The sequence below is a fragment of the Prinia subflava genome, chromosome W (genome assembly GCF_021018805.1).
Source record: "Prinia subflava isolate CZ2003 ecotype Zambia chromosome W, Cam_Psub_1.2, whole genome shotgun sequence".
NCBI classification, from domain to species: Eukaryota; Metazoa; Chordata; class Aves; order Passeriformes; family Cisticolidae; genus Prinia; species Prinia subflava.
Genome location: NC_086282.1, coordinates 3101133 through 3125205, shown reverse-complemented (window position 1 = coordinate 3125205; position 24073 = coordinate 3101133). Strand labels below are relative to the sequence as shown.

General features: G+C 47.6%; 1 protein-coding gene across 1 annotated transcript; it reads right to left on the bottom strand.

The window, feature by feature from the left end:
* Positions 1 to 557: 557 nt before the first annotated feature.
* Positions 558 to 17393, bottom strand: LOC134563477 (homeodomain-only protein-like). Its single transcript, XM_063421397.1, has 3 exons — positions 17004 to 17393; positions 3656 to 3831; positions 558 to 925 (listed from the first exon to the last, which is right to left on the bottom strand). The coding sequence occupies exons 2-3, from the start codon at positions 3797 to 3799 to the stop codon at positions 848 to 850; spliced, it is 222 nt and encodes a 73-aa protein (XP_063277467.1). The 5' UTR covers positions 3800 to 3831; positions 17004 to 17393; the 3' UTR covers positions 558 to 847.
* Positions 17394 to 24073: the final 6680 nt, after the last annotated feature.

The following is a 24073-nucleotide window of genomic DNA, read 5'->3' as shown; positions in this document are numbered from 1 at the left end:
CCAGGGAAAGGGGAGATGCCGTCTCCTCTCCTGAAAAGACTGCCCTGCAGGTAGCTCCATGGCACTGAAACTCATCAGGCTGTTTTGTGCTCGGAACAAGGGCTGTCTGAAGCAGGGAAGAAAGTGCTATGGAAGCATATTCACCCTGAATATGTTTGACTTCCAAAATGGGGAGGAACTGGGGAGTGCTAAATTTTGGTGCCCTTTTATTTCCTCATACCCACTTGTCTTGGTTTATTGCACTGGGGAAAAGCCCAGAACAACCCACGAGTTCTTTCTCTTTGGTGACCTCTAACAGAAAGGTAAAAAAGGCATTCAAGGGGTGCTTGGTTTGGTCTGATTATGGTGTAGGCACTTGGTTTGCCAGTATCCAGAGCTGATTCAGGCATGTTGTGCCAAATCAGGTCACCTGAACAACATACCTCTTTTTCCAGATGCCCTACTCTCTGGATGATCTGTACCTTAAAGCTAGCACACATACTTTGCCTCTGGGGATTGTAAAGAAAAGGAATCTTTATTTTTTCCTTCTGTATTTGAACATATATCATGGCAAATTTTCTGCAAGCCTGGGACAAGGGCATGAAATTGCCCTTTCTTGTGCAGCTGCTGTTAATGGGTTGGAATCACTAGATAGGTTATCAGCCATCAAAAGTTTTATACACACACACACACACACATATACATATATAATTTTTTTGGTTATGTACATGTTAAATAAAATTTATGTTAAATAGCAGAGTATTACTTTGTATTGCAAAACCTACTGCAACAGAAGAACCCCAAGAAAACCCACTCTGAAGAGCTTCACCATCGTTTATAAGAGGCAAGGGGATTGGAGCAACATCCTCTAGTCCCTGACAGACCCGCTTTCTGAGGGCAGCCCTTCAGACTTCCTCCACTCTGCCAGGCGCTGCTTGAACCATTTCTGGAGAGAAAGAACAAAGCAGAGACTGAGTGCACAGGGCTGAGTGAAGTCTCTGAATAACTTTGCTAAAGGTGCAGATGTCAGCATGTGGGATGAGGTGAGGGGAACTCATGGTGCTGCTGCCTTGTAGCAAGGTGCTGTTCCCAGGCAGTACAGGCAGCCAGGATGGTTACTCCTGACCAAATGGTCTTGTGACCTATGTGTGCACCTCTTTCAAACTCATTTCTCTAGCTCACTTCAGACCTTGACAGCATGGGTGAGTCCTTTTTTTATTGCTGTGAGTCCAGGTTTTTCTTGCAAACAGAGTAAGAGATTGACTAAGGAGCTGGATGGTGTCTGTTTAAATGACTGGAGAAGTGAAACAATCACTTGCAGGTCCATAATTGACAGGAATCAAAAGCTCACCTGTTTCAGAAAGCATGAGAGGTACAACACATTGGCTTTCAACAAATTTAAGAACAAATCTATTTTTAAAATTGTTTTAAAAATGTCTTAGTGTTAAGGCAATATGCACATCTATGTTAGCAGTAACTTAGCACTATGTCTGTTGTAACTTAGCATCTGGAAGCCCATTCCATGAGTTGCTAATGCCCCTTCAAGGCAGCCACAATTTAAAATATTCGATAAAATGCATCTGGTTAAAGCTACACTACCTAAGAAGAAAAGTAAGAAAAGAAATATAACTCATATGCCAGAAGCATAGCTCAGCCTTTTGTTTGGCAATGTGCCTGTAATTCCTTTTGTTGCAGCTCATTTTGTTGCTCATGGTTATTTTTGAAGCTATTATGGTCCGTAATGATACAACCATGGTGCTCTTTACAAGTCTTTCACACTGCCTTTCACCACATCTGTTGTTGTTTAAATTTTGGGGGGCTCCCGGGGGGGTCCCCCGGGAGACCCCCGGGTCGTAGGGTCATGGGTGTTCCCGTGCTGGCAGGCAAAGAGACTCAGACGCCGGTAGGGTGCTGATGAGGTGAGCGTTTATTCACTGAGGGAGAGGGGAAGGGAAGGGGGAAAGGGAAGGGGGAAAGGGAAGGGGGAAAGGGAAGGGGGAAAGGGAAGTGGGAAAGGGAAGGGGAGCGTCCAGAGGCCTCCAGGGGAAGAGGGACAAAGAGGGCCGAGACCCCTTGCGTTAGCATTCTTAACACCGAGGTTCAAAGGGGTGCGGTAACATTCTCCAGCCAATGAGGTTACAGATAACTTGATACTGCAGGGAGGGTACAGACTTGGGATAAACCATACATTTTCCAGGGGTGAGCAAGAGCAAACCATTTCCATAAAATGCAATTCCACACACATCCAGTCATATGATTGACAGCCTAGCCTCCTCTCAAAAAAATTCACTTTCTGTCCTAAATCATCATGTCCTCTTTGCATCTTATTGTTACTGAATTTTTTATTAAAATGGCTGGTATTTCTAGATGATAAAGCACTCCAGATGTCAGGGGTGATAATTCCCTGTGTTCTACGCAATGCAGGCACTTTGCAGCTCACCACCCCAGTCTTGATCCTGTCCCTAACATGACCTTCATCTCCAGATCTCTAGGAGCACTCTAGATTAGTGGAAAAAGATAGCTATCAGGGAATATTTTAAGACATCTACAGAGGTGCCCTGGGCATATATGGCCCTGTGTTTACAAGTTGCTGTAGGGAAAAAAGAACAGAGCCATTTCTATGAAGAAAAAGGTATTTTAGAGGTACTGCCTCCTTGCTGCCTCAAACAAACAGTGATTGATACCTGCCTGTCACCAAAGCACAGTCCACTACGGCTGAGGACTATCAGTGCAATGGATGCTGTTCCATCATCTTTCCCTGGGACAGGCTAAATGCTGACATTGCCAGCTCTGCTTTTATACCCCTTTGGCTTTGCTGAGGGAGAGCCAGGCTTGGCAGCTCTCAGCAGCAGTTTGCAAACTTTCCAGTGGCTTGGATTTCTTTTCTATACCCATAAATGCTGCTATGGGTCTAGTAAACACCTGCATCACAATGAGCTGCACTGCCACCTGAAGGAACTGGGAAGAAGCCATTAGCTTCTGAAGCCCGTGGTAGCCCGAAGGTAGCCAGTTGGAGCACAGGGCTTGGTGGAATTCCCGGACAGTGGCAGCCTGTCCTTGTGGAGGAGTATTTGGAGGCCTCTATGTCTCCTGGAGAGGCTGACAGACTTGCCTGACATCTGGGCTTCGGAATGCTGAGGCAGAGGGTGCACAGCCTGAGCATGTCCCACAGCACATCCTGCAGGAATTGCATCTATCTGTTTTAAAATGACAGTAGTTTCTTCAGACCTTGAAACCAGCAGCAGTTTGTGCATCCAAGGTTATCAGAAACGGTTTGGAAGAACAGCATGCACGGGTTGTACATTCAGGAGCAGAAACATGCAGAGTGCAGGAAGGATGTGGGGTACAGGGAGGTGTTATGTTGCATTAGAGCTCTGTGGGTGCAGTTGGGGGTTGCAGAGGTGCAGAAGAGACTTGTGGGTACAGTGAGGAGTGTGCAGGGTGCACGGTGGTGCAGGAAGTGCAAGCAGAGAGCACACAGGGCACAGAGGAGTGCAGGCAATGTGGGGGGAGCATGAGAAGGGCAGGGGCTGCTGTAGGAAGCCTGTGCGGGGGACAGACGGGTGCAGGTGTACAACTGAGAGACCAGGATAGGACAGGAAGGAGATGTGGGGCACAGAGGTATGCAGGGGGAGTGGGGCTGGTGTCAGGGGCAGGTTGAGGGGCATACACTCACCAGAGTCTGCTCCTTGGAGAGTCCGGTCTCAGCAGCAATGAGGCACAGTGTGGCGGGGTCAGGATGCTTATTCACCTTGCAGAAGTGGTACTCCAGGATCTCCAGCTGCTCCTCAGTGGGAATCACTGGCTTTTCCATGGCCATCTCTTCCTGGGGTAGGGCTATGGGGACAGGCACTGTGGAGAGGGGCTGGTGTCATTGCTCAAGCTGGGAGTGGCCAGTGGGGCCACACTTGCTGAGCCCCATATTTGCCATCCGTGTCCTCACCAACCTCCCCCCCTGCCCTGGCTGTGGCCTCTGGCTGCAGCAGGGCTCAACTCCCTTCCCAAAGACATGCCAGGGAGCTCAGCTGGGAGCACCAGCCCCCCCAGCAACTCCTGTCTCAGTTTCCTCACTGCAGCGACCACACGGCAGCAGTGCCCAGCACTGAGCTGTCTCACCACCCTCAGCTGGCAGGAAGCTGCAGGCTGCTCAGCACTCCCCTGGTGCTGTATTTATAGCCAGTGTGACTCCCGTGGGAATAATTCCTGTTTACAGCTGTATTTAGGCCTGGGTGTCACTTAGGAGTGATGTCACAGCAATGGGCATGTTCAGGGGGTTAATTTAAAGATATTAGCTAAAAAAACATTATTTATCCTCTGGATGAAGGGACAATATCTGACATCTAACCTAGTGGCTTGTTGGGTTTTTTCCCTACTTCCCAGTGATCAGGCAAGTTTGTGCAAAGGAATGATAAAACAGAGCATACAAGATCTTCTGGGAGCATGATCTTCGACCCAGGAACCACCCTATTTCTCCTCCTCAGGATCAGTGTCCTGGTCTTTCTCTTAGCAGTGTGTCTGGACATCACACAATGCTGGCCATGAGAAGATGAGCTGCGTTGTTTTAAGTAATATTTAATGTTATCACGGGTGGGCATAAACAGTCCTATTGTTCCTGAGCATTACTGAACTGGTTGGTTGGTTGGGTTTTGGTGTATAAGTGTTCAAATCCTTGAGGACTGTACCCAGTGTATGTCTGTTGCTCAAGTACTTGTTGCCTCTGACTGTGGTCAGTCCTAGGTTCTCCCAGCAACAGACCTGGCAACAAAGCTTCTTGGCAGCACCAAGAAGCCCATGTTTTCCTCCAGAGTAACATTTGTCCCACTTGTGCTTTGCATAATCTCTGGAAGATTTGGCCCAAAAGAACAAGCAAAACAAGTTTTCAGCTAAGTCCCACACCTCTCTTCTGCTGGGCTCCTGGTTTGGTTCCACATGGCAGAGGGTTGAGATTGCTAATTCAGTCAACTAAAACACGAGGCACTGCCCCCACACAGCATGTACAAGTCCCTTGATGCTGAATCACTGTGGTGTTTTTGAAACCAGGCTGTGGAGTATTGGCGGGGGGGAACTGGTTGCAAAAATGTGGCCTTTCTTGATCTGCTCTCCTGCTGTCCCAGTTGCCTGGTACATCTTTGTCAGGTTGGCTGGTTGGTGTTGCTGGCTCTCCAGTGCTACCAGGAGGCCTTGGCCCTTCTTGGGACTCCTGTGGGCCATCTGCTGCAGACCTGCCCTGCCTCCACATACCAGTCCAGCATTTCCTTCCCTTTGGCTCTGGGGTATAATCCTGGAACATCCATCATGCTGCACTCCTACTGCATAGGTTCAAACTCAAATGCTTTCTTGGCTGACTGATAACTCACCTTTTGATACCCTGGGGTATTGAACGCCCCAGGGTTTTCACTTGCTGACAGAACTGCTAGGATGGAGCTCAGCTTCAAAACTGTCTTGCAGCTTGTGAAGAGCCAGGCGCAGTGAGAGGCTGGAGAGATCCTCTTCTTTGAACTTTACCTCATAAAGCAAAAATCCCCCTGAGCCTCCTCTGCAGAAAGTGCTTTGACTAATAAAAAAATCCTTTGGCGTATGAGTAGGGCTTTATAAATAGACCAGGGCTGGTTGTGAAACAGCCCACACTGCTTGAGTCCCTTAGTAAGTACAATTTTAACACAATGGTTGCGTAACACTGAAGCACCTCTGAGCGTGATGGAGTGCTGGTAGCCAGTATCATCCACCAGCCCTGGATGGACTGAGGAAAGACCATCTTTAACCCCAGGTACTGCAAGCCAAGCTGGCCTTGTCTGAGGAGCATTCCAGCTGCCTGGGTTTTTCTGGGGTCAGCTCAGTTCAGAAGCATCCATATAGGAAGGGGGCAGTCATAATTCAGTTCCTCATTCATCTGAGGTTGTAGGAATGCTGCTCACCTGCCTTAGATGTTTGTAGACCTCCGGAAAAGATGCAGGGGTAGAAGAAGGTCCTCTGGACGTGAGGTGCTGCTCTCCAGCACTGTGGCTGCCAGGTTCACCATGAGGTCAAAATGCAGATGAGGCCAAGCTCAGGCCACAAGTCCTGCCTCTCCTTTTTTCAGCACACCCCTAAGCCACCTGCCCTTCTCATAGAAAGCCCAGCCACAAAGGGATCCCTTATCACCTCCAGATCATGCATCTAGCCCAGGCCACCAGCAGCAACATGCCTTGGCAGTTCATAAATTATTCTTTGCAGCCTGCCGCATTAATGTGCATTGATGTGTGTGCATGGATTTGCATAGGGAACACATGCTTCACCTTTCATGTTTCACCTGCACAGCTATTTCTGCTTCTGATTATCTCCAGGTTCCTGAGGCATTTCCCCGTAGGACACAGTATCTTCTACCTGCTGGCAGCTCAGGATGCCCCAGCATGTGGGATGTGATGCCTGATGGTTTTTCTTTGTGTCCCCTCTACCCCCTACAGTTTTTACCTCTCAAGGTTGTGTGTAACCGAGTTTCTCAGAAGTCGTGGGCATGATGTGCTGGGGGATGGGATTTGAGCTATTCCAAACTAGGCCGAACTAGGCCTCAGGCCTAGGCCTAGTAGGCCTCAAACGTCCAACATACGTAGTACCAGATAAACTTATCTGGTACTAGGAATGTGTTAAGGTATGGACATTTACAGAATAGAAGTAATTACACTAAAACTCTGTAGCTGCCTTAACTCTAGATTGTTTGCATACTTCTCTATTCTCACTGCCTATCAGAATGCACCTGTTCTTGTAAACTATTCTGTCTGTATTTAACCTGCCATCTCAAGGAATAAAGCGAAGAACATGTGATATACCCACATTGGGTCAGACCCCGTTCTTTAGTCCCCGATCTTTAACTGTTCCCAGCAACATAGTGGTGCCCGAACAGGGACAGTTTCTTCTCTTAGATGAGGTTTTTATTTTCTCTTAAATGAGGGTTTTGTGTTTTCTCTTAAATGAAGTTTTTTGTCGCTTGAATGCGGAGTTTTTGCTTAGATGCAGAAAAGTCCTTGTGCTTGGAAAGTGATTCGTGTGCTTGCATACACCTGTTGTGAGCTGGCAAGGCAGATCGGGGAGCGATTGCTGACTGGATTTGCTTGAAAGGTCTGCGGTGTCTCTCACTGGTGACGGAAAGGAGGTAAGCAGCGATCGCAGAAGGAAACAAAGGACTGTAAGAAAAATGGAGCATGACTTTCAGGCTGCTGTGCAGCTGCTAGCCTCCATTGTCTCAAAACGGGGTGAAAAAATTAAGGATTTTGATATAAATCTGCTGACCCAATGGGCTCAGAAGAAAGGGAAATTACATCAGCCCTCACTTTTGTTCAGTGAGATGGAGTGGAAGGAGATCGGTGATTTGCTATGGAACTCTGTAGTTTCGCAAGGGAAAGAAGCAAAAATCTGCTCGGAATTAGGTGCAATTTGGAAGAAAATTATAAATACCTTGCAAACTTTTGCTGCAGAACGCAGAGCTACCCAAGCCGCGATTTTTGCATTGGAGAGAACGACTCTTTGTCCTTCAGACCCAGGAGTCGTTCCTCCCGAAGAAAAAGAACAAAAAAAGGTATCTAAAGTAGCGAGATTCTTTGGAATCAATTCCACGCATCCTGTTAAGGGGAATGCAGCCCCCCTTTGTTCGTCCCTCCGCGATGTGGTGGATGTGGCAGACCACGCGGTCCGGCCACGGGAAACACTTTCGTCGCGGTCCCGGGAGACTGACAAAGGGGAGGGGGCAGCCCTGCCGCCAGATCCCAGAGGCGTGGTGAAAGATGAGGAGACAGGCGGAGCCGACAGCAGCGCGGGGCGGGCACAGGTGACGCAGCAAGGGGACGGACTTCCAGGCGGTGCCACCAGTGGAGTGGTGTCAAACCCCCCCCACCGGAACGGGAGCTGACGTCAGCAGCCCACCTGACCAAAACAAAAACAGCAGACATGGTGGCGCCCATGCCCGGATATGACAATGCGAATTTAACTCAATCCGAGACCCCTGCGCCCCCACAGCCTGCATTAGTGGGACCCGCCACCCATCCACAAGCGTCCCACTGTCCCTTGCCAGAATCTGACTCTGACGAGGAGGTTTTAGAGCCTGACGACCGCTGCATGGCTCGATCACCAAAAAAGCCGCAGAGATCAGCGGAATTACAGCAAGTAATAGCTGAACTTGCTAAGCTGTCAAATCGTCAGAATCAATTAAAACAAAGAACACTCGAAATGTCTAAAACATTTCCACAAAAAACGCACGACTTGCAAACTTTGTCCTCTTTGCACAACAAGCAGACACTGCCGTCCGCTGGCCAGCAGATGGCGTTGCCTGTCAACCAAACAGATCCAATTCTAAACCACTGGTCTGAAGCTAAGAAAAATGCCATTCTAGATCAGGATTTTGCAGCAGCAAATCTCATGGCTTGCCCTGTAATAATTGAACAAAACACCGCGAAATGGCAACCGCATGAGTGGAAGGTATTACAATCTGCAAAATAAACAGTCAGTCAGCACAGAATTCGTTCGGAGGCGGCCAAGAACATCATACAATATATTTTTACAGCCGACCTCCTTTGTCCAGCCGATTCGTCGAATATCGCTGCCCTTTTGCTCACGCCGTCTCAGTTTCTTATTTTTGAAAGAGAGTGGAGGCGTCTTGCGACCGAGGAAGCCAACAAGCACCAAACTGTGGGAGATCCAGTCTATGGAATCCAGCCAGACATGCTGACAGGCCAAGGGGCCTACGCCACGACAAATGTACAGTTAACCTTTCCAATTGAGATTCATCAGCTATCCCAGGCACTGGCCCACAGAGCTTTGCTGTTAGTGCCAGATAAGAAAAAGCCTCCATCATATGCTAACATCAAACAGGGAGCCACAGAATCATATGGCCAATTCATCGATCGTCTCTCCACAGCTTTAAAAGATGCTCCAGACTTACCTACAGATGTGCAAGATCATCTGTTTCGTTCTCTCGCATTTGAAAATGCCAATGCACGTACCAAAACCATATTAGCCTCCCTCCCTCAGGGTTGCGGAGTTGATGAAATGATAGTGAGAGCAGCCAGAGCAGAACAAAATAATCAAACAGCAGCTTTTACAGCAGCGATGCAGGATGCAATGCAGCAACAGGGACATATTATCGCAGCTGCATTGACAGGGAAAGGCTTCAGCCATTCCAACAGCAGCAAAAAGGCCCCAGCAGACATCCTTTGCTTCCGCTGCGGTGAGACAGGTCATTTTAAGCGGACCTGCCAAAAGACTGTGTGGTGTCACAAATGTAATGTAGACACCCATGCCACTGAAATTTGCAGAAAACAGGGAAACTTCAAAGCCAGCGCGCTAAGGCAGCGCGCCAAGACACAAATCAATGCCTTGACCCACAAGATTCCAAAAATGGCTTCTTAAATAAGAACAGACCTGCCACATGGGGGAGTCTTGGTGTAGATATAACAACCGCAGAAGAAGTCACCCTGCAAGACAAGGAAGTGACCCTGATTCCCACAGATGTTTATGGACCAATGTACAGTACAATTTCCTTAGTTGGAGGCTTGCTGTTAGGAAGATCCTCCACAGGTAAACAAGGTATCATTGTAATTCCAGGAGTCATTGATGCAGACTATACAGGACAAGTAAAAATAATGGCTTATGCTTTACAACCACCAGTGACTATTCCGAAAGGGAGCAGAATTGCTCAAATTATTCCATTTGAGAACATTCTGCCAAATCGTTGATTCCCAAGACAGCCAACTGAGCCAGAAAGAGGAAATAAGAACTTTGGATCAACTGGCCACAATGTTTTTCTTACAGTGAGCCTGAAGGAGCGCCCACGGATTACAGTAAAACTCCAGTGAGGTGATGAGATCATCGAGCAATTGCCACTTCTCGACACCGGCGCAGATATTTCTATAATAAATCAGCTACATTGACCAACTAATTGGCCGTTGCAGTCACCCTACACCCATGTAGTGGGGGTAGGTGGCACAAGTGTCCCTTCAATGAGTGCAGACCCTATTTGTATTATCTTTAATGATAATCAAGTCATTGTAACTCATCCTTATGTCATGCCAATGCCAGAGAAAATTCCAGGACTTTTGGGTAGAGATGTGCTTTCCCAGATGGGGATGGTCCTAACCACTGATCAGCATTTTCCTTAATGGCCACTGCAGAGCAGCCACCCATTTTAAAAATCACTTGGTTGACTGAAACTCCTGTATGGGTCGAGCAGTGGCCAATGACAGAAAAGAAGCTGCAAATTACTAAACAGCTGGTGCAAGAGCAACTAGAAGCAGGTCACATTCAGCCCTCAGTGAGTCCATGGAACACGCCAATTTTTGTAATCCCCAAAAAATCAGGGAAATGGAGATTGCTGCATGATCTTCGCAAGGTCAATGAGCAAATGCAAGCAATGGGTGCTTTGCAGCCAGGCTTGCCAGCACCAACTATGATCCCTCAAGGGTGGAACATTGTAATCATCGATTTAAAGGACTGCTTTTTCACCATTCCGCTTCATCCACAAGATACTCAGCGCTTTGCCTTCACTGTGCCATCCATCAACAGAGCAGCCCCAGCACAACGATATGAATGGGTTACCCTCCCTCAGGGGGGTCGTAACTCACCTACCATGTGTCAGTTGTTTGTTAGTTGGGCCTTGCAACCTATTCGTCAGCACTTTTCTAGCGCAATAATTTACCATTATGTTGATGACGTTGTTGCCACTAAAGCGCCATTGACAGAGACAGAATTAAACTGGTTGATAGCACAATTGAAACATCGTGGACTGACTGTAGCCCCAGAGAAAATACAGCGATCAGCTCCTTGGAAATACTTAGGTTGGCTGATCACAGGTTCACAGGTTCGCCCACAAAAAATTACTTTACATGCTGACATTTCCACTTTACATGATGCTCAGAGGCTCTTTGGGGACTTACAATGGGTTTGTACCATTGTAGGAATCACAAATGATGATTTGCAACCATTCTTACCGTGGCTTCATGGTAGTGATGCCAGCAGTCCTCGAACGTGCACCCCTGAACAACAACAAGCTTTGGATCAAGTGTCCAAAAAGTTGCAACGTGGTTGGAGTGCTCATCGAATAGAGCACCTTGCACTGTCACTTTTCCTTTCCAACGCTGATGCTTGTCCATTTGCCATTGTTTTTCAATGGCAAAAGAAAAAGGGGGAACGCCTGTCCAAGTTTAAGTCAACAGCAAGTGTGATCGAATGGGTGTTTCTACCTATGCAGCCAAAGAGTCGTGTTATGACCAGAACAGACGCTCTTGCTGCGCTGATAAAAAAGGGCAGAGACAGAATTATAGAAATGGACGGGAAAGAACCAGCAGATATCAGTGTTCCTGTTAGAAGTGAAGATTTAGAGTGGAAGCTGAGATATTCTGTTGCTTTGCAAGAAGCGTTGCTAGGTTTTACAGGTGTGGTTCACAACCTGCAGCCAAAAGGCCCAATGTGGACTCTACACGTTATCAATGGCTGGAAAGACCTTTGTGTTCCTTGACACCAGTAAAAGGCAGAGCAGTGTTTACAGATGCTGGTCGAAAAACAAAAAGAGCTGTGTGTGTATGGCAACAGCAAGGAGAATGGATGCAACATTTACTTCAGAGTGAAGCAGGAGATAGCCTGCAAACCCTTGAACTGAGAGCAGTGTGTTGGGCTTTGCAGACCTGGAACAAAGAACCTCTCAATGTTGTTTCAGACTCGTTATATGTAGTTGGAGTTGTACAAAGGATCGAGGATGCGCTCATCAGAACCACTCAAAACCAGCGCCTTGGAGAATTGTTTCTGCAGCTGAAAAGTATACTGAGACAGAGTCAACATGCCTTTTGTGTTATGCACATTTGTAGTCATCAGTGCAACAGTGGCTTGGGAGAAGGCAACGCACAAGCAGATGCTGCAGTCAGTTGCATTGCTCATGTCCCTCCTGAAAATAGTTTTGTGCGAGCTCATGAGAGCCATGACAATTTTCATCAGAATGCTAAGGCCTTGCGTCGTCAATTTCAAATATCTATGAATGATGCACAAGGGATTGTGCGCGCTTGCCCTCAATGTAGTCATCATGGGCCAGGCCTTGGTCTAGGCGCGAACCCAAGGGGAATGAAAGCTTTGGAATTGTGGCAGATGGATGTAACTCACGTTCCAGAATTTGGAAGGCTGAAATATGTCCATGTCACTGTTGATACGTATTCTAAATTTATCTGGGCCACAGCACAACCGGGAGAAAGAGCTTTGCATGTTGAAAGACACTTAACTGCTTGTTTTGCAGTAATGGGAGTGCCTGCAGAAATTAAGACCGACAATGGTCCAGCCTATGCTGGTCAGCGAGTTGCTAGATTTCTGCAGAAGTGGGGAGTTAAGCATACCACCGGAATTCCTCACTCTCCTACTGGTCAAGCCATTGTAGAAAGGGCTAATCGGACGCTGAAAGAATATTTAGCAAGGCAGAAACAGAATGACGAAACAGACATAACTAGCCGACTATCAAAAGTGTTGTTTACACTAAACTATTTGTGTTTGGCAGAAGGAAGAGAAGAGCCTGCAGTTGTTATCCACCACCATGCAGTGAAAGAAGGAAGACCACAAGCAATTCCAGGGCTTTATGTATATCATAAAAATATGCGAACGGGTGAATGGCAGGGACCAAGTCCTGTGCTGTTTAATGGTCGCGGATATATGTGTGTTTCCGCAGGAGAAGCAGGACCGGTTTGGGTGCCAAGCCAATTTACCCGTGCGTGTCCGCAATCAGATACCAACTAGTAGTGGTAACCACGGTGACAGCAGTGAATTGCCTGAAGCACCTCAAGAAGACTCAGAGACTGTTGAAAATTAATCGCTATAGCAAAAATAAATAGTTGTACTATTACAGTTTTATGATTAGAGTTGTGATAGGCTATTGTTAAGATTTAATTTTAAGTAATACACGAGTGTTATTTAGTTGTATAAGAGACAACTAAAACAATGAGCAGAATGTTAGGTGCCAGAATGTCTGTTTTGATTGGTATTTTAATAGAAATGGAATCAGGAATGCTTGACATCGATGCAAGGCAAAATATGTGGGTCACATGGGCCAACCAAAACAAGCAAGATTCCTTTTGTTTGTCTTTGGCCACACCATCTAATCCTTTTCGAACTTGTTTGATTGGAGTTCCAGTGAGCTCCATGACAGAGTTCAGAGCCTGGTCTCAAATTCAAATTAATTCAAAAAGTGTTTTAGGAGCACAAGCTGCTGTCATTGCACAAAATCTTAAAGTTACTAGTGCAGAGCCTCAAGAACTTGATCTTTTGGGCTCTGTGCCAGGAAATTACTGTTTAATATTTGGACATTTTATGATAAGTTCCAGTTTGTTAATCATAAACAAGCAACGGCTGAAAGATGACAGCACTTGGCTATCTCCCCATTCCTCACTGTACTACAATTACACTGAATATTGCAGCAATTGGACGAAGTCTGTGGCACCATTAACAGGTGTTGCTAAGAAATTGCCACCAGGAATCTTTCTCATCTGTGGAGATAGAGCCTGGTCTGCAACGCCCCAAAAAGGTATAGGGGGACCGTGTTATTTCGGTAAATTGACATTATTTGCTCCTACCATTCATCAGGTTTTAGGATTGTCTCAACCAACCCATCGAGTCAAAAGAAGTATGTCTCAACTAAGTCCTGATTGTAAAGATCAAGTTACCCTATGGCAGCCTGCAGCTGTAATCTCAGCATCCGTTTTTGCCCCAGGAGTTGCTTCAGCGCAAGCTCTCACACAATTGAAACATTTAGCCTGCTGGACGGGAAAACAAATTAATATAACATCCAATTTGCTGAGTGAGCTTGCCAAAGATGTTAATGACATTCATCATTCTGTGCTCCAAAACAGAGCTGCGATTGACTTCCTTCTTTTATCTCAGGGGCATGGATGTGAAGAATTTGAAGGCATGTGCTGCATGAATTTGTCAGATCATTCGCGATCAATTTATCAGCAGTTATCGCAGTTGAGAGACAACATGAAAAATCTTGTAGTTGTAGACACTCTGACAAATGGCTTGGATCATGGGGTTTCACTGGGTGGATTAAAGATTTGATTCGCTTTAGCGTAATAGTACTTATTGTCATCATAGTTATCTTAATTATAGTGCCTTGCTTGATACGATGCATGCAAAAATTAGCCAGCCATGCCTTAGCATCAGTTTGGATAGCTCAAAAAGAAAAAGAGGGAACTGTAACCGAGTTTCTCAGAAGTCGTGGGCATGATGTGCTGGGGGATGGGATTTGAGCTATTCCAAACTAGGCCGAACTAGGCTTCAGGCCTGGGCCTAGTAGGCCTCAAACGTCCAACATATGTAGTACCAGATAAACTTATCTGGTACTAGGAATGTGTTAAGGTATGGACATTTACAGAATAGAAGTAATTACACTAAAACTCTGTAGCTGCCTTAACTCTAGATTGTTTGCATACTTCTCTATTCTCACTGCCTATCAGAATGCACCTGTTCTTGTAAACCATTCTGTCTGTATTTAACCCGCCATCTCAAGGAATAAAGCAAAGAACATGTGATATACCCACATTGGGTCAGACCCCGTTCTTTAGTCCCCGATCTTTAACTGTTCCCAGCAACAGTTGTTTAATGGGTTTCAGGAAAAGGCAAAAACCCTGGGGCTCCTGGAGGGCTTTGCAGGTCTCCCCACATCACTCCATCCTGGAGGCTTTCAGAAGCCATGTGACCCCTGTGCAGCATATGGCCTCTGGCACTAGGCACCTCCTGGGTGATAAAAATTGGGGGTATATGACATGACTTGAGGGCACCAGGAGTGCCTAAATGCCCTAATGCCCTGACACCCTTTGAGACCACTAATCACCTGCCCACTACTCAAATGGAGCATGGAGCCTGACCTTCAGGCTGTCTATCATCTCTCCCCTGTACAGGAAAGGTGATGGTCTCACATTTCTTTAAGCCTGGTAGAAATATGGAGACTCACAGCTCTTTGCCTTAGCTGCTGAAAAGCACAACTTCTCACTGCTTTTTTCCTCTTAATTTTTTGAAAACACTGGAAAAAAAAAAGGCTTTTTCAGTGCAAGGAATGTTAGCCATTCAGAAGGGCTGTGGGGCTGCACTTGTCATTCACCTGGGGTTTACTCACCCAGGCAGAAATGACAATGCCAGATGCACTGCCACAGGGAAACTGAGACACTAATTTTGAAGATTTGAGAAAAACTGAGGTTATAGTTAACAACAGATGTTGCTGATTTAGCTGAAATGAATAGATAAGCTTTGCTGAAATCAGTTAAAAGTTAAAGGATGGTTAAAAGAAACCGGATTTAAGATAAGCTACCCCGGATCTAATAAATCATTGCTTGTCAAACAGAGAAACTAATCAATACAACACCAGACCTCCTGTTTCCAGAAACCCACTGAAATAGTCCTGGAAAACAGGAAACGGAGTTCTACCAGCCATCAATCACATCTGCATTGAAAAGGTTGAAAGTTTAGAACGAGGAAGACTCATTTTACTTCCTCCTTTTGGTGACCACTTCTCACAAAAGGACCACCGACCCATTTCAGGGAACAAACTACACATGCTTAATAGCCTTTGTGTTAATTAGCATACGAAGTGGAGAAGAGGAAGTGACAGGGGTATGAATATGCATTTGTATTTTGTGTATTCAACATGTTTGCAAATAAAAGGCTTTGTAATTACCTGTGATCTTTGCAGTGCGCATTAGGGAGCTATTCCACGCGCTGCCCAGCCTTGCAATAAACATACACTTTCTAACTTTAACTGTTAGAGAGTTTTTTGTCCGTCACAGATATTAATACTAGATCGATATTCATATTTTAATAAATCAAAACCACCACACCTGCTCTGTCCTAAATGTCAAGCTAAAGACCCCTGGGGAATTCACTCTTGGCTCTGACTGTCTTAGTTTTAGGTAGAGCAATGTGAGAGCAGAAGCTTGCAAGTGGTTCAGCGGTTGTCTGGGCCTTGGGTAGCTCCAGCCAGCATTGCTATGTACATGACAGTACCTGGTGCTCTTAGTGTGGCTGATAGGGCATTAAAATGCACCTCCAGGGCCACTTTGGAGTGAGCAGACAAAAGGTAATGCCTGATGGACACAAGTTGCAACAAGAGAAAGTAATTATATAGTACTCTGCCCATGTCCTGCGGTTGGACCCAGCTCCCCAGAAACACCCTGGGGTTACTAGCAGGACTCCTAGCTCTGGCCTAAAATGGAAGAGGACATCTTTCTGTCTCCCAGAATGCTTTCCCAGCACTGCTAGTGCAGTCAGCATTTACTATCCTGGCAGAAATCTGCCACTTTTCCAGAAAAGACATGATCTCTGTTTGCTCAGCTGTACTTTTTTTGAACAGTAGTCACAATAGCTGGCTGGCTGTGCAGCTTTCTAATGATTTACTGCACCAAAACCCCTAGAAATCTCTCTGAGCAGTAGCTTCTGCCAAGCAAATGGGGCTTCATAGCCTCTGCTGGGCTTCTTGACCCCTTTCCCAGCTCCCAACTGGAGGCATCTGCATCTAGTTTTAGCTTACAGCTATTTCCTGCTACTGCAGGGATCAAAATAGCAGTTCTCAATGCAAATGAGCCCTCTTACCCTCCCTTGCTCTGCTGCAGAGCCATGTCCTGTCCTGAGCTTTGCTCAGCCTCCTGATGTGGGGTGGCTGTGGATAACATCAGCCAGCATGGCGCACAGGATAAGGTGGGACAGAGGCTTTAAAAATAAAACAGGCCATGCCATAAATAAGGAAAAAACACCTGTCATGCATCCTGTAAACTACCCGTCCAGTCTTTTAGAAGATAATATCGGATGGGAACAAAGCAAACAGGAGTACAGCAGCTGCTGCAGCAGAGGCAGAGCCCCGTGGTGGCCCCTGCCTGGGGTGTCTCCTGCCTGGGTGCCCTTCTGCCTGCCCCGGGCATGAGCTGGGTGCAGCTCCGACCTCCTCAGCATCAGCACTCACAGAGCAGCTCCTCCCTCCATACCCCCCATCCCCAACTGCAAACCCACCCCAGCGCCCCCTGCTCCAAGCCTGTGCTTACCTGGAGCTGCCAGGGACCAGAAGTGTGTAAAACAAGAACCCCGCAGGTCCTTGGGTGACTGCTTAAGTATCTGCGCGTGTGTTTGACAGGCGGGGACCTGAAAAACCTGCCGCAAATCACAGGAGCTCCCGGGATCCACAGCTACTCTCCGGGCTGGTAATTCAGGTTTGGCTCTCGCTGCCTTTGGCAGGGCTCCGTCCGTGGTTGTGCAGCCGCGGGCTCTCGGTGGCCCGGCAGCCGTCGGGGCGCGTCCCGCCACGTTCGGGGCCCCAGGACGTGGCCCCGGCCGGGGCTGCTTCCTGCGGGGGTACAGGAAAGGTGCAGGCGGGGTGCGGCGGAAACTGCGCTTTGTACAGCGGAGCTCCGGCCGAGCCCGCCCGTCCCTCCCGGCCGGGCTGCATCCCGCAGCGCCGCTATAAGGAACTCCGCTCCCGCCTTTGCCGACGGAGCCCGGCAGCGCTCGCCGCTGTGCAGGGCTGGATTCTCATCTCGCTTTAGTGTCTTGCAAATTAGGTGTCCGGGTTTAACATTCCTGAGTCTGCCGTCACTTTAGTCAGCCCTGTGATCCCGCCAGGCTGGGTATAAGGGCAGGACTCGGTCCTGGATCAGTGCGGCTGCTGCAGCCCAAGTGCCCCCAGAGACACAGCCTGGCTGGGGATGAGGAGGAGAGCAGGGCGTCCTCCTCTACCAAAGACCTCTCCTCGATTAAAGTGCCCAGGAGCCTGCAGTTCCCAGTGGAGTAGTCTGGAAGCATTAGACAGCAGCTTAAAAAGAGGCATCTTGTGGAGTGGAGTGCAGTGGGGAGGGGCTGATTTTTCTCTCAGTTTATAGACAGCTGGAAGGGGATGCTGGAAAATCAGAGAGATTGAAGAAAGGACTCATGAAAAATTGAGTACGGCTTGCAGTGGCTGAGATTATCTGCCAAAGCAAAACTCAAACTGGCACAGAATGCAAAAGCTGTGGAGCTGGCTGGAGCCAGAGGCAGGGAACCCTGCCCCTGGGGAGAAGTGGCTGGACAAACCCAGGCAAGAAACCTGCCCAATGTTTAGCAGTGAGCCAAGACTGTCCTGAAGAGGTTTTGTAATACTGGGGGAAACATGGACCAAGGCAAGGGGATTGCAGAGATGTGTGCCAAAGGACAGGCAGACCTGTGCCAGTTTTCCTAGCAGGATGACATTGATCAAGCAAGATCGGGGATAGCTTCACTGCCTGATAAACCAAATGCTGCCGTTCAGTGGCTGCCAGAGAGGTTTTAGGGGGAAGACTTGATCCTGCATGCCTTGGGCAGGCACCTGGCCAAAGGAATCTGTCCTGTTTATCACTGGTGCTAAGCAACAGGAGCAGGGGTAGCAATGGGTGCGCACGAGCAGATTTGACGATATGTCTGGGGGGACTGGCTCCAGTAGCCATGGCTAGGGGCATCAGGGTGCATTCAAGGAGCCTGGAGCAGACCCCTGCAGCAGGACTCAGCCTTAGATTTCAACCCCAGTGTGGGAAAGTCCAGGCAGAGGTCCCGAACTGCATACTAACCTGTCCCTGGGGGAGCTCTCCGGGGTATTGCTACTTATCTGCCCCATGTCTGTGCTCTGCTCTGGCATCTGTTCTTGGCCAGCCTTGGTGACAGGACAGAGGGGAAAATATTCTGTTCCAGAAAGATTTTCCTATGTTTGTATGCTGTCTTTTTTTTTTTTTTTTCCTTCCGTGCATGTGCCCCAAGTATTGCAAAATGTGAGGAACCTGGCCCTCAGGAACAGGATAGGCTCCTCTCTTCCCTTGTTTATTACTGTCAATGTAGAGAAAGCCTTTAATGTGGAAAAACCCTTTTCTTTTAGCCTGTGAACTCAGCCCAGACTTGCACTGGGCACACTGGCAGTGACCTATTTCAGGCTGAGACACCGCACTGAAATAGTTTCAGAAGTGCTGAGAATCCTGCAGTGACAGTGTGAGTCATGTCACAAATTGTTCACATCTGGCTGGCACATGTTAATGCTTTTCTGACCTTTTCTGAAATCTTTTAGGCCCCATTTCTCCTCCTGGGAGAGGGTTGAAGTACTGCTGGAATTTATGCCTCACCTGATAAGAAGAGAACCTGTCCCCAGAGGATGTCCTTTGTCAGGAGAATTAGATTAAATAGAAACAAAATGAAGGGTCCATCACAGAGACTTTTTTCCTCTTGAGAAGGAGTACTGCTGTTGTGATGTGTATTTGACAATTTTGCGTAATACTGTGGCATTGCAGGGAGGGGTTGGCAGCTGCAGCCTGCATTCAGCACCCCACTCCTCTGGACCCCTCTTGCAGAGGCTTGAATATGATCCATGTTGCTCCATGGCAAGATATTGGCTGAAATCATTTTGGGGGGGGAGATGGGGTAAGCATTTGACTCACAGCTCATGCCCATCCTGGCTCAGTTGTTGTTCCTTTAACACTGCATGGAGACAGAATGGAAAAAAAACATGGGAAGGAGAAGGGGGAAGTAACTTGTCAAGCTATCAGGATAGAATGGGATATAACAGCTTTTCTGACTTGTTCATATTTCCTGCTTTTCATGCATGTGTCTCTCTTGAATTTTACCATGTTTTTTTTCCTGAAACTGAGGCTTAGCACCAGCACCCCTCGTGTGGGGATTAAGCAGAGATTTTTTTTCTTTTTCTGAGTATGTGAATTTAAAAAATGTGCTTTCTAGACTTCACCCCAACCCAAGTGTCAGAGAGAGCACAAAAGGTTCCTTTCTCCCTCTGAACACCCCAATGCAAAGAAAAAACTCAAAAGCCATCTTGTTTTGTTTACCACTGTTTTGTTTTTTTCTTTTTCCTGATATGCTGGGGTTTTCTGGCTGCTAATCCAAAAAAATGTGGCTGGAATCAAGGCTTTACAGAATATTTTGGCTTCTATTCAGTTAGAGAAGAGTTTTCTAACTAGCCAGCGCCGACTCAAAGGACAACTCTTGCAACTTACCAGATGAGACTTCTACCTCCATGCCCCATAACATCATAAGAGATTGGTTGTTCTTCAGGGTGCAGCTGGCAGTTGCCTTTGTTGGACATCCCAACACACAAGAACCTGACTGAGTTATTGTTCTTTTGATCAGTTTTTTTTTCCCTAGGAGTGCAGCAACACTGGTTGCACCCCAAGACACAGTCTTCCTCCCTACTCTCACTCTTATTAACCAGATTGTTTTGAAGTGATTAAACCGGGAGTTGATACGTGCAGTTCCTTGCCGGGAGGATTTTCAGCAGCATTGCCATAGCTTGTAGGCAGAATGTGCTGCAGCATGCAGACACATCTGGCAGGGCATTATCCCACATGGGAGCTGCTGCCATGCCCAGCCCAGCAAAACACAGGCTCTGGCACTGGTGAGAGGCAGGGAGGGAGGACAGAGTAGACCTGCAGATCTGCTCTCTGCCCTGGGAGTGCCAGGGGTATGTGCAGGGGAGCGAGTGCCCTTCCACAGACTCGGATGGCTGTGCATTTTATAGGGAGCAAGTCAGGAAGATGGGAGGCTGGAAAATGTCTGCTGAAATATGTTCTGTTGTGAATCTCTAGGCTGAAGCTGCCTGGTTTTGGAGGTCCTGACTCAAATACTTCAGTGATTAAATACTTCAAGTCAAATACTTCAAGGTCAATGAAGGGACTTTCTCCCTTCCCAGAGCAGTGATGAGCTCTGTCCAAATGCTTGCCACCAACATGGCCCTCTCAGTTGCAGTAGGAATGCTATCCTGAAGACCTGCTTCAAGGGTCTCAGCAGGGTGAGCACAGATGCTGACCATCCCATGACTTTCCTCAACCTTCACCATGAGGGACAAGGACCACATTTTCCCCTGTACTATCCCACACCAGGGAGCCCACGGGTGCCTGGTCCTTGTGCTCGCCTCATGGCAGCAGTGCCATGCAGCCAGCAGCCTGTGGTTTCTGTTGGACCAGTTTGGGCAGGCACCACCTGTGAAGAGGTGACTCTGGGTGCCACCAGCTGCTGGGGCATTGTCACAGGTGATGAGCAGGATGGGTAATTTCTGTGTAACACACACCACAGCCCCTGTGGCATCTGTGGTGCCCTGTGACACTGGCAGACAACTAGAATGACTTGCAGAGTGACAATGAACAGGGAAGGAACATACTGGAGACTCTGCTCCATCTGCTGGGTGTCAGGGAGTGGCTTCAAGGGCCCTAAGCAATTAACTTCAAAAATTTTGTTCCCTTTAGCAACCAGGTTGCTAAAGAGGGCTCCTGGGAAGCTGGCACTGACAAAGGATGCTAGCTGCCCACTGTCTTCTCTACACAGCTGGCCATGGGATCAGCTGAGTGAGCACAATAGAAGCACTCACAGATGCCTTCCTCTTTGCTCTGACAGCCTCATCACCCCAGGGAGCGGGTCACCTTCAGTGGGACATCCCCTGCTCCTGGGATCTTCCTGCTGCTCCAGCTCTGGGGGTTCAGGCACTCCACTGTCAGAGGGTTGGTCGTGTCTAGTTTGCCTGGCAGAGAGGCTCCAGGATGGAGGAGGGTGCCCTTGCCATGTCTCTCAGGATATGGTGACTGGGCTGGTGGATGGGGGTGTTTTCCAGGGAAGGAGTATGGGAGCAGGGTGCAGTGCTGCACAGGCAAGCAGCTGGAGAGTGCTCAACCCATGGGAGAGCCCAGCAGGCTCAAACAAGTACAAACAGCCTAGGAAACCTGAGCTAACAAAGCCATACCTGCACCATTGCTTTGGGAAGTCACACTCTTGTCACAGCATGTCTTTTAGCACCTTGTCCTGTTGGAGGGAAGTGGTTTGGGGGACACCCAAGGCTGGGGGGCCAGTTCCCATCAGTGGTGAGGGCAGGTTCTGGAAGCTCACTGCCAATCTGAGCTCAGGGAGCCCACTGGAGAGCTGTGTCCCCTGGGCTCCTCCTGCTGTCAAGCACAGGCCTGTCTGCATGGCAAGGGAACACTGGAACAGACTGTCAGGGGTTTCCAGAGCCTGCTTCTCTTGAAATATACTTCACTTAGCAGATATTCTTTCAGCAAGACACTAATTCTAACTTCTGCTGCCCATTCACCTGTTCTGCACATAGAAATGGATTTGCTGACTTGTGTGCCTGACCACAGCAAATATGAGCCATGGGGAAAATATACAAGGGGCCAGCTCCGCTCTCTGTGCCCAGCCTGCTGTTGCATTGGAAATATTGGTGACCTGGGAGTAGGGACACACAGGAGACACCTGGTGTGTAACTGCTCACAGCCTGCTGGTCTCTGCCAGATGTTTTTCAGTCCTGTCATTTCTGAAGACCTGGAGGATTTCTTGAGTCTCTGAAAGCGTTTTATCTGTTCTGAATAAAGTACTCTTATCACCCCCTAATGGCAGACTGTTGACCCTAAACACTCATTTCATGATGTTTTCACCCAAGGAAATTGAGTGCAAGAGATGGGAAGTTAGGCAGAAGGCTCAGAGGCATTTTTCTGCTGTGCACCTACACACAGCACTCCAGATAACTGAGGTGCTTTCTCATAAGTAGTCAGACCTGTCAGGGTGGTTCTGGTGGTTCTGATAACACTGAACTTTGGGCAGCGCAGGTGTGTGTTGCAAATGCACCAGCCTGCTGCTATTGCAAACTGCAGAATGAGCGAGGTGGAAATGACCTCTGCAGGTCTCTAGTCCAACCTCCTGCTCCAAGCAGGACCCTCTAGAGTAGGTAGATTAGGATTGTGAGCAGCAGAATTGTGAACATCTTGAAGAATGTTGTTCCTAAAACCTCTACATGTTCCTGTTCTAGTATTCCTCATGGGAAATAAAGTTTTGCTGGTATTTAACAAAATTTTTTCATGTATACAAGATCCCTTTTCTAGCCCATTATTACTTATATGTGGTTTTTTTTTCCCCTTACTGATGCATGGCAGAGTCTAAAGGCAATGTTTGTCAGGGGACAACAAATGTTTTTTTCCCTCCTCATTAGCCCAGTTTTCAGAGTTAAAAACCTCCTCTTCCTCTTCTGATGATTTTTTAAAAGGATATCCTTCTTTCTCTGTGTAGGAGTGGAAGAAGTCCCAAAAATATGCAGATTTTTTGGACTCAGTCACATAGCAACAAGTGGTACTAGGAGTTTACAGACCCTTATGCCCAGGGTTTAGGAAATCTTTACTTTGGCTGATCCATGGAGATGACTTGCTTATTGCCTTGTCATATTTGATTCTGACATGAATACTATCTAGCTCTCAATAGATAGTCAAGATTTAAACTTTGATTATGGTTGCAAATACCTAAACTCTCCTGGAGAAACTGGCTGGTCATGGCACGAATGGGTGCAGGGTTTGCCATGTAAAAAACTGTCTGGGTGGCAGAACCCAGAGAGTGTTGATGAGTGGAGTTACATCCAGCTGGTGGATGGTCCCTAGTGGGGTTCCCAAGGGCTCAGTGTTGGGGCCAGCCCTATTTAATCTCTTTATCAATGATCTGGCCAAGAAGACTGAGTTCATCCTCTGGGCAGAGGACAAGTTGATAGTCAGAGAAAGCACCAGGGACACAATTTGCATTTTGCTTGGTTGCCAGTGTTTACATTTAGTAACACTGCTTAGTGGTTGTCTTGGTTTGGAGAGACAGGTATCTGCCAGGGAAAACTGGAGTTCCCTTGGAATGGAGAATGTAAAAACCCCCTCCCTCCAAATTATTGCAATTTTGCAATTAGGAGCTTTCAGGCAAAAATATGGGAATAGGAGTAACAGTTTGTCCTGGGGTGACAGGACATTTTCATGCTTTGTATCCCAATCGTGTGTTTCTGTTCCCGTGCTCTCGGTTTGTTTTGTCTATAGCCACGCCCCTCCCCCAGCTGCTTGCTCTCTCGCTTGCTGCTAGCTGTAGGCTCACTTTGCTGGCTTTGCTCTCTTGCTTTTTTTTTCTCTTTTTTGCTTGCTTTTTGCCATTTTTCTGCTTTTGTTTTTTTCCCCTTCTTTCCTTCCTCCCCTTCCCTGAAGACATCGTAACTGGCTCTGGACCTTGATCTGGGAACGTCAAGGAACTCCCCCTGGAGTCTGCATCTGAGAGGAGCTTTGGCACCCTCCCCAGCAGAGACTGTCCAAGCCGTTCGTCCTCTCTTGGA

Coding starts and splice junctions, on each gene's coding strand:
- LOC134563477 (XM_063421397.1), bottom strand. CDS start 3,799: ATGGCCATGGAAAAGCCAGTGATTCCCACTGAGGAGCAGCTGGAGATC. Junction 926..3,655: donor TCTCCAAGGAGCAGACTCTG/GTGAGTGTATGC, acceptor CTTTCTCTCCAG/AAATGGTTCAAGCAGCGCCT.